General features: G+C 55.3%; 1 protein-coding gene across 1 annotated transcript in view; it reads left to right on the forward strand.

The window, feature by feature from the left end:
* GALNT16 (polypeptide N-acetylgalactosaminyltransferase 16) overlaps positions 1-7,372 on the forward strand; it is a 40,027-nt gene extending 32,655 nt beyond the window's left edge. Inside the window, exons 14-16 of the mRNA XM_089906276.1 lie at positions 1,498-1,639; positions 2,319-2,441; positions 5,758-7,372. Coding sequence (XP_089762402.1) covers positions 1,498-1,639; positions 2,319-2,441; positions 5,758-5,895 — 403 coding nt within the window. The 3' untranslated portion in view covers positions 5,896-7,372. The remainder of the gene's footprint in view (positions 1-1,497; positions 1,640-2,318; positions 2,442-5,757) is intronic.
* The last annotated feature ends 3,076 nt before the right edge of the window (positions 7,373-10,448 follow it).

Below are 10,448 nucleotides of genomic sequence, written 5' to 3' on the forward strand. Positions count from 1 at the left end.
AAAACTGCACGACCTCTTACAAGGGGGTGTGGGGTTCTGAAGGGGCACTGCTACCAGTAGTGTGGAGGGAAAGTGAAGGGCTCTCCTTGAGGCTCTGTGAGAGCGGGTAGGTTCTGGGAATCCGGGGGCTTCCAACCAGCCCTGAGGAAGGAAGACCTGGTTTGCTCGAGGTCCTGCAGGATGTCCACATGAGACAAGAGAGTGCCGGAAATGTTCTGATCCATGCGCCCCGCCCAGGTTCTCTTCCTGGCAGAGGTAACAGAGGCAGATAGGATTAGCATGTGGTCAGACTCTAAGCCCTCCTGGTTCCCCATCACTTCCTGTGGGTCCGTAAGCCAAGTGCGTGTATAACCTTCTAAACCCAGGAATACCAGCCCACATCAGCTGGGGCCAGCATCCCCCTTAGGTTTATTACCCACAGGGTAAGACAGTGTGTTTTATATCTGTGTGTGTGTTTAAGCATATTTTTCCTGTGCATACACAATGTTTTAATAATACACTATTTTGAAACATGCCTCTTTTACTTAACTGTATGTTTTGAACACTTTCCCACATTACCAGAGTCATTTTTAATGGCTAAAGGTTTTTTCCATCCTACAGATGAATCAGAATTTACTTAGCCCATCCCCTATTGTTGGATATCTAGGAATTTCCAATGTTTTCAGTATAAGCAGTCACTCTGAATGAATATCTTTTAAACTAAATCTCTGCACACATATTTAATTATTGCCCTAGGATACTAAGTTACTGGAAGTGGGACAAAGGTGTGCACATTTTTAAGGCTTTTGATAAGTAATACCATACTGCCCTCCAGAAAACGTGGTCAGTTTATGTTCTCACCCAATCCCACAGCTATTGCCAATACTAGGTAGTGATATTTAAAAATATATATATGTGTATATATATATATGTATATGTGTATATATACATAGATATACACACATACACTTAAATATATAAATGTTTTATGTGTGTAAATAAATGTTTTATGTATGTAAATAAATTATGTACACACACACACACACACACACATATATATACACATATGGTAAACAAACCTCTCTAATATGTATTTCTTTAATCGTTGGTGAGATTGAACACATTTTCATATTTGTGTATTTTACATTTGCCTCTTCAAAGTGACCCCTTCCCTGTCATTTCGAGATTGTTTATTGAGCCCACATTTGGGCCTCAGCCTCTCCCCAGCCTGTCCTCTTTCTGGGCTGGGGAGCCCTGGTTTCTGGTTTGAACCCTCTCAGGCCTGGCCTCCAGGGCAGGCCCTGGGGCTCCCGGAGCTGCCCAGAACCCAGTAGGGCGAGGCCCAGTCTTCCCAGAGGCACCCCTGCTCACCTCCCTCTGCTGCCAGGCCTGCTCCCCGGCTCCCCTCCCCACGGACACCTGGGTGCCCCGAGAGCTGGCAGGGCGCTACCCTCTGGGTAAGTGTGGGTAAGCCCGGGGAGGGCAGAGGACAAGCCTGACCGCTGCCTTTTCTCTCAGCGTCCCCGTGAAGGAAGTGCTCCCCGGCATCATTAAGCAGGGGGCTAATTGCTTAGAATCCCAGGGCCAGGACACGGCTGGTAACTTCCTGCTCAGCATGGGGACCTGCAGAGGGTCTGCCAAGAGCCCGCCGGCGGCTCAGGTAGGTGGCTTAGGGCCCCCAGGTCAGGTCCGGGCATGAGTGGGGGCCTCCCTCTGCCCGTTCTCATCTTCCCTCTGCCTACACCTTCCACAAACCCACTTTCCCAAGGACCCTGCAAGCTGTCCCCTCCCACTCTGCTCCTTGGGTCTGCTCCCACCATACTCAGTCGCCTTTGTAGCCTGTCACACAGTCGCCCTATGGGCACCACCTGCTTTCTCCTTGCAGAGGGAGAAATGCTGCCCAAACAGAGTCCAGTTCTCTCCTGGGATGCAGCTGTGGTCCGCCTGTATATACAGGGCATCCAGGACTCCTGTGTACACATGTGCACAACATGAGTGTTGATGTGCCATGTTGAACTAGAGCAGGTCATGGAGACCCCGGCGTGGACTGGCTCCCTGGCTGCCCTGCTCCCATGTCCTGTCTTTCTCCCCATCCCCTGAGCATCCCTTCATATGTCCTCTGGCCAGTTCCAGCAAGCTCCCCCACCCCAATATTTTATTATGAAAAATTTCAAACAGAGAAAAGTTGAAAGAACTGTACAGTGATTACCCATACACCCATCCCTAGTATTTGTAGAAAATTTTACCAAAATACACAGTGTATTTGCTCTATCTACCCATCTATCCATCCATCCATTGCTGTGCTTGTGGACTTGGCCTTTCTGCTCCCTGTCTTGCAGGCGTGGCTGTTCAGTGACCACCTCATCCAGCAGCAGGGGAAGTGCCTGGCTGCCACTTCCACCTCCATCTCCCCCGGGTCCCTGGTCGTACTGCAGGCGTGCAACCCAAGAGAAGGCAGGCAGGTAAGCCTTCTCGCGCATGGGCACGGGATGGCGGCAGCCCCGGGGAACACAGTGGGGGTTTGACATACAGACTCAAATAAGCCCTCCAGAGTGAGGATTTGGGGGACCTAAGCCAGTATCCAGGTCAAGTCTATTGTTTTCCTCATGAGGAAGTACGGTAAATAGTTGTTAAATGTCCATCCTGCATCCTGTGGCTCCTTGTGGGCAGGGACTATTTATCTTGTCAACACTGTATCCCTAACACCTGACAACCAGCACAGCCAAAATAAATGTGAGCTTTTACTGGGAACCTGTGCTAGGAGTTTTACATAGGTCATCTCATCTAATTCTCCCAGCAACCCAGCAACGTGGGCCCTAGTACTAACCCCATTTTAGAGGTGAGAACACTGAGGCTCACTGAATTTAAGAAACATATCAGATCACATAGTTGGGAAGGGGTGGAACTGAGGTTCAAACCCAGGTCAGCATGACTCCTAAGCCCACAGTCTTGCCCCAGCACATAGTAGGTGCTCAGTAAGTATTTCTTGACTGCTGGCTGATTGGGGAAACAGATCCAGCCACAGTGTTTTCCAAGCTGGCACGCTGGCCTCACATGAGCACTGCCTTCTCCATTTGCCAAACATTCTCACGTGCCCTATTTTCATTAATCCTGGGAGACACAGGTCAGACCTGCCTGTTGAGGAAGAATCGGATGCTCAGGGCACACAGCAGCCAGTGACAGTCAGCCCCACTCCATTCCTGGCTGGGAGGGCTGCCCCTCTGCCCGGGAATGGACACAGAGGCCAGAGCTCTGGTCCAGTCCTTCCTCTGCCCACACCTTCTTGTAGCTCCCCCTGTGCCTGACCCTGGCCAGCCTGCAGGGCAGTGCGAGGGGCAGAAGAGTGCCTGGCGTTTTGATTCAGCCACGGGCTTTCCTCCCACCCCTGTGCTGTTGCCTGGGTCGGCTCTTTCTTTAGGGATGACCGGCAGTTTGCTATTTTATTCTGGAAAAGCAGCCGGATCCTTCATCTCCCTTCAGCCTCCGTGTGTGTGTGTGTGTGTGTGTGTGTGTGTGTGTGTGTGTGTGTGCGCGCGCGCACGCGCGCGCGTGCACGTGCAGGAGGGAGGGAGAGAGAGCTCTGAAGCACTTCCTGGTTGGGACGCTGCAGCTCGTCCTGCCTGCCCCCTCTGCCTGCCCTGCAGTTAGGTGGGTCCCCAGGCTCCCCTTTACCTGGAGCACCGGCCTCTCTGAGGGTCAGGCCTTGAGCCCACTCCCAACCCCATCCTTGCTGAGGCCAAAGTCAGGGAAGTAGCTCCTAGGGCAGCCACCACTCAAATACTTCTCTGGAGCTGAAGCATCCATTTTCTCCTTCACACTGACCCAGGGCTCCGAGAAATCTCCTTTGGCCCCATTCCTTCTGCCCCTGCAAATCCTGCAGGGGCCCCAACAGCTGAGCCCTCTCTTCCAGGAGGACAGGGTGAGCAGCTCTCCCACTGACGGTGCCTTCTCAAATCTAGGCCTCCCTTCCTGGTCCCCCTTTGGCCCCGTTTCTGAGGCCACCTGGGTATCAGTTATGGGAGAGATACATGTGCATAGAGCTGCTGGGATGGTGTCAGCAGGTCCTAGCTCCGTCACCCCTCCTCACCTCTCTGAGCCTCAGTCTCCTCACTTATAAAATGAGGGGCTCCCTCCCTGTCTGCCTTATAAGAACCAAGACTGGCGATGGGAGAGCACTGTGAGGTGATACTGTTTCCCTGGCAAGGCCAGAACATAATGGCCAGGAGAGTCAGGGAGACCCCGAGACCGTGCCTGATGGCACAGGTAGGAAGTGAGAATCCCATGATTTGCAGAGCACTTCCTCATGACTGGGTGATTCATTCATTCACCCATGCATTCATTCTTCATAAAACAAAACTGCATTGGGTGCCTACCTTATGTCAAGGAAGGTGCAGATCACATTGGCTATAAGGATGAAAGAAGGGTGTGGCCCAGCAATGCCCAGATGGGGTGTGTGGCCAACCCTTCCCAGGAGGTCAGAGACTGGAAGAGCACAAGGCAGTAGGATGCTGTGACTTCCAGAGGGACCAAAGGCCCTATCCTGCCCACTGCCCGGGACCTTTAAGCCAGGGAGCCCTCTCTGCTGGGACCACATGGGCCAGAGAGACTGGTTCTCAGCCCCGCATTCCTAAAGGGAATCTGGGCTCTGCAGCACGCCCCCTCGCTGCCTTCTACCCTGTTGGCACCTCCCAGTTGGTTTCCTTCTCTGGCTGCCCCACGTTCCCCTGCCGCCCCAGCCCTAGCCCTGCAGCTGGTCCTGCTCATCTCCCTTCTCCCAGTTGCTCCAGTGAGAACAGGGCCCCTCCCCCTCAGAGCCCTGCGGCTCCAGCGTTACCCACTTCTTCGGAGGACAGAGGACGAGGTAGATATAGGAAGAGGGGCTATGGATGCAAGGGAGGGAAATAGGAGAGAAACCAGAAATAGACCTGTCTCCCTGTACCTTTCCCTGAGCCTCGAAACCTGGGTCTCAGCTGCTCATCCCTTCTCCAAACCACACTCCATCCTCCATCGAGCCACTTCCAAAATGGTCTACAGGAACAACTCTTGTCCCCCTTGTCAAGCTTGGGGCAGGGGAGGCACCAGGAGGTGAAGGCACTGCCTCGGGAGCCCTTTCATGACTCTGATGGGGGACTCAAGTGCCCTCACCCTCCCATCACTCTTAATCTCTGCAGGGACGGCGACCAGTTCCCATTAAAGTGTGTAGGTAACCGGCTGCACAGCTGCAGGCAGAAGCTTAGAGCTGCAGGAAGAAGAAATCTTGTTTGAAGGAGTAAAAGATTCACCTAGTCCAGGACTCAAACTCAAGGGCCTACAGAGTGCAAGTGGGGAAGCCCTAGAGGAGAAGAGTCGGGCCCAGGTGGGACTGTGGCGAACAGGAAGCAGGCTGACTAGCAGAGAGCAGGTCTTCAGCCGCAACCAACTGATGCCACCAAAGAAACCAGGCCCGTGTCTAAAGGGAAGTTGGAAATGCAGGTTTTTACGCGACGACTAAGCCAAATTTTAAATAAGCACGTGCAGGCCAGACAACATACATCTCTGGGCTAGACTCAGCCCATGGGCCTCTGAGCTAGACAGTGCGTTCTTCATGCCAGCCTACAGGAGCCAGAGCGTTCAGGAGGAACGGGCTTCAGGCTTGCACGTGGGGTGTGGGCACACAGACCATTTAGATGGGGGTGTGTCCTAGGGCCACTTGCATACACGTGTAATGAAGGGATGAACGTTATGATTATTATTAATCATGGTTTTCTCTTTCCCCTCCTTTCCTGCCTCTCCCCACAGAGATGGAGGAGAAAAGCCTCTTTCATCCAGCATTCAGTCAGCGGCCTCTGCCTGGAGGCCAAGACCACCCAGCTGGTGACCAGCAAGTGCCAGGCCGACGTCCCAGCCCAGCAGTGGCGGCTGTTGCCGCACACATGACCATAGCCTGGGGCCCCCTGTGCCTTTTGCATGAGACTTTGGGACGGGAAGGGGGTTAGGGTGGGGGAGTGTAAAGCGGGCCGTTTCCATCTCCTCACATTTCTGCCGGAATCATCAGCGAACCCCACTGCCACGACACACGAGTCTCCAAAGCTTGTCCGGGGAGGACGCAGGGGCGATGCCCTGCTGCCCTGGCCACCACCCCGGCCTTGCCTGGGGAGAGGAGCAGGTCAGGATGCTGGGCTGCTACTGGGCAGAGACTGGGCAGGAGCCCTGGCCCTTTGTTACCTCCCTTCACCCTTCCGAGGTCTGGACAGTGGTTGGGGGCCTCCCCTTGTTGGCTGGGGAGAACGAAGGCAGCAGCCCACACGGGTCCCGCTGGGCCAGGGGTCTGCCTGTGGGATTGGGCACGAGAGGAGAATGTGGGCAGTGTGGACGGGGGGCAGGCTGAAGGCGGAGGAAGGGGCAGCCTGCGGGGCAGGTGGAGAACAGCAAGAGGTGAGCAGCTCAGTGGCCTGTCCCAGGCACCTGCTGGGTTGGGGGCGGGAGGGATAGGATCCAGGGCAAAGGATGGGTGATCTGCAGAAAGACGAGGACGGAAGAGCAGCATAGCACTGAAAAGGCTGGGTCTCTCCCCGGGGACCTAATTCCTCCCACACGTACCAGCCCCAGGGACAGTGCCTCCGGTCCTGCGCTCTGGTTCCCACGCCTCAGCAAGGGGCTGAAGGGGGATCTCCAGGGGCAGCCTCAGGACACAGTTTATTAAACAGATCCCGCTTCTATGTGGATACGTGTCAGGACAAGACCTCTCCCTTGGGCCTTAAAGACCAGCGGGTGCCCTGGCTCCCTGCCCGGTCGTACCGTGTGGACCCCATAAGGACAGACACCACTGAACAGCCCCATCCTCCCTCTCAGTTTTTGACTCCTGCCTTCTCAAAAGCCCTTGCCTCTGTAAATACAGCGTTACAGGGTCGGCGGCAGGGCGGTAAGAACGGGACCTCCATTCTGGAGCATCCCTAGGTCATGGGGGCTGAGCCATCCAGGCTGGAACTTGTCCTCACCCCGCCCCACTGCAGGAGGGAGGCCCTTGGGGCTCGGCTGCTGCAGTGGCCTGGAGGCTGGCTGGAGGCCCCAGTTTGTGCAGAGCTCCCAGTTCCTTCTCACAACCACTGGGAGTCTCTCCTCTCCCCCAGGGCTTGGTCTTGGAACCGCTTCTGCTGTTTCCCACGTTCCTCTTCGCCCCGCCCCACTGGCTCAGGCAGTGTGATCTTAGGGAAAAGACTGGTGGTACCAGGAACCCTGGTGGGTCTCCCACCCAAAGCAAATCAGCCTGGAACCCCTAGGGAGTTCATGGATTCCAGAAGGCCTAGGAATGTCCTGAAATGGTCCCCCAAATATTGCATTGTGTGCATATATGCATTTTCCTGAGGAGAGGGTCCATGGATTTCCCCAGCTTCTTACAGAGGTCCCTGATCGCCAAACGGTCTGGATTGGAGCTACTAGTCACTGGCGCTGCCATGCCCCTCCCCCTCCCTGCTGTGCCTCAACTGCTGTGGTCCTGCTCCCTCCATGCAGCCCTTGGGGCCGTGGTGCCCACACCCACCCTGGAGGGCTCTCGGTGGTTTCCTCTCACCTCCTGGCTCTGGCTGGCGTGCTCTCAGCAGTGCTCCTGTGCCCTAGCCTGAACCCCTGCGCTCCCCAGCATGGAGCCCTTGGCCCGCAGGGCAACACTTCTCCCATCCTCTGTGTGATGTTTCATCCACCGCCATCTCCCTTGTGCGTTTCCACCCCAGTGGGTAGTGTGGACCTTTGGGGACAGGGAACGTGGGCATCTCTCAATGAATGTAAGAGGACTGCTGCTCAGAGAGCCTTTGAGAGGGCCCCCTCCTTTCCTGTGATCAAACCAGGCTCAGCACTTGTCAGCTGTCCTTTGGGACGCAGCCCTATTCTGTTTTGCCTTTCCTCTTCCTGACCAAAGCATGTGCCACTCGCTGCCCCTGAGGACCTCATCTTTATGAAGAACTCCTGGAATAAAGCCACTTCTCACATGCACACGTGCACCAGCGCCTTCCTTTCTGACTCCAGAGCCAAGGCCTTCAGTGCCACCCTCCCTCTATTCTGGAAAATTGAAACTGAGCACGCTCAGCTCTCACCCCTCCTGCACCTGGTAGCTTGCTCCTCGGCCCACGTGCCCCCCCCATACGACCCCAGGCGCTCCTGGAAGACAGGCTGGCTGCTCTGGGGGGGAGCCATCAGGTGGGGCAGGCTGGGACCAGAGCCCAGGCTCCCAGGCACCAGCCTGGTCCCTCTGAACTGCCCTTCCTTTCCTCTGCCACGCAAGACGGCAGTGGTAAAAACGCAGGTGGGACGATTTTCCTAGGTAGAAAGAGCAGAGTAATTCCAGAAAGAGTCCTACCAGCCTAGCCTTGTTTGATGGGGTGGCAGATGCTCTGTCTAATGTTTCCATGGAAACCAATGGAAAGCCCCCACCATTTCTGTGATCCGAAGCTGAACCTACCCAGGTAAAAATAAGCACTGCCTCGGTGTGCACGTGAACAGTAGTGGGCAGGCCCGCGCGCCACTAAGTCTCCCTGAACACAGCCGTTCCCACCCCCGCACCTACCTGGTCTCAGGGCTGCTCATACAGGATTCTCCAGAGCTGACCACCAGGCCTGAGGGGCCCAGAGCAAAGCCCTGGCTGGTGACAGTTCCGAGCACACAACGTGGCTGCAGAGTCTGTCTGTCCCTCGTCCTCTCAAGGAGTGCAGCACACTGCCTGCCGCCTTCTCGGGCCTCTTTCCCGGCCAGGCTGAGCCAGCTTTCCACTTGGCATCTATTTTCACTCCTAGCCTGAAGGGCTCTGGTGCTGGCTTCTCCTGAGTCGTGCTCTCTCTTGCCCTCTTCCAAGCCTACCTCTCCAGAGGCCCATTCTCTCTCTCAGCCCCAGTTTTTTCCTGGGAACTAAGACTCTGCCCTTAGCCAGCCCCTGGAGGAATCAGCAAAAGCCCTGGGGCCGGCAATTAACCATGGCCTTGGGCTTTACGTAACCCTAATGCGCAGAAGAGAGTCTTCCAGAGCACATGGGAAGGGGAGGGCGGGAGGGGTGTCTGCACGGGGCCAACCTCCCATATGTCAAGTGGGGAGGGGGTCCCCTATCCCTGGGCATCTGTGAGTTGCCTTCACAAAGACTCCTCCCGGCCCCTCGGTATGGGTCTCCCCACTCACAGTTGGGAGAATATAACCCAGGCAACATCTCTGTCCTCCCGGGGGTCTGGCACCCCCAGGCCTGGGCAGGATGTCTTCCAGCGCTGAAGGGGTGTGGTCCTCTCCCACCATGGGACAGGAAAGGAAAAACCTGGAGAGGAAGGGCTGGAGTTCACAATGTCCACAACTTCATTCCCGACAATGTTCTCAATGTCTGTGGTATTTCTGTGTGTCCCCCTTGATAGTCTGAGTCAGTTTCCTCCAGAACGAGGGAGGGGGACCAGGGCAGCTTCTTTCATCTTAAAAGCCTTCGCTGCCAGGCCCTTAGCAAAGACCTTGAGATGGAGCAGGGTGGGCCGCTCTCTCCTGACCTGGCAACGAGTCTGTGGGCAGCCAAGCTGGATTGAGGCTCCAGAGCCATCTGGGGACAGCCCTCTGCTGTGGAACACAGCCCCACGGAGTGTGGGCAAGTGTGTAGCAGGAGTGGGGATCCGGAGACCCCATCAGCCAGGTCCATCCCGCTCTGCCACTTACTAGCTGGAAAGTCATTTCGTCTCTCAGCCTTGGTTTCCTCACCTGTGCGATGGGGGTACTCATAGCTCTCGAGGGTCTTTGTGAGGACTGGCTTATTTAACTACTGCGAAGCAGCCAGCCGTTTCTAAGGGCTTAGTAAGTGTGTGTTATTGCTGTTATTAACAAGCATTTTCTGAGTGCCTGCTGCACGCCAGGCACTTTCCTAGGGGTGAGGACACAAATATAAACAAGGCAAATGTTCTAGAACTAATGTTCTAGCAGGGGAGATGGACAGATAAATAGGCAGCCGTAATACCAGAAGAGAAAAGCTACAGGGAAGGCGGGAGCTATGGGAGCAACACGGAGGGGCCTCTCACTGTGGCCTGGGGGCCGGGGAGTCATGATGCTTCCAGGGCAGCTGGAAATGACATTCTGGGCAATGCCTGTCTCGGGCCGGGTAAAGGGCGGGTTGGATGAGGCCTGGTGAGGCCAGCTGGCCATACTAGCCCAGCTGGAGGCTCAGCGGGCAACTGCCGAGTGGCCTTGGCTTTCTGCCCCAGTGCATTGCAGCATGGTGGTGATGTGGACCAGGCTGGAATCATAGAATAGTTATAGATAGAAAATACAGGAGCCATTTAAACCCAGACAGGTGGGCCTTCTGCTCCTTGAGCCAGTGACCACTCCTGCAGGGCTCAGTTTTCTTAGTGTGGGGAGGGCAAAAGAAAGGGTGGGATGAGATGGCCTGGAAAATTCAGTGATTCTTATCTGGAGAGAATGAATACAAATGACCAGCAGGTGTTCAGAAAGACTCGATTTCTTCTTGCTCCCTGGCTGGG

Source organism: Delphinapterus leucas, chromosome 2 (assembly GCF_059928025.1).
Source record: "Delphinapterus leucas isolate spDelLeu-1000000601 "Yukka" chromosome 2, BTC_Dleu_Yukka2, whole genome shotgun sequence".
Classification (NCBI taxonomy): domain Eukaryota; kingdom Metazoa; phylum Chordata; class Mammalia; order Artiodactyla; family Monodontidae; genus Delphinapterus; species Delphinapterus leucas.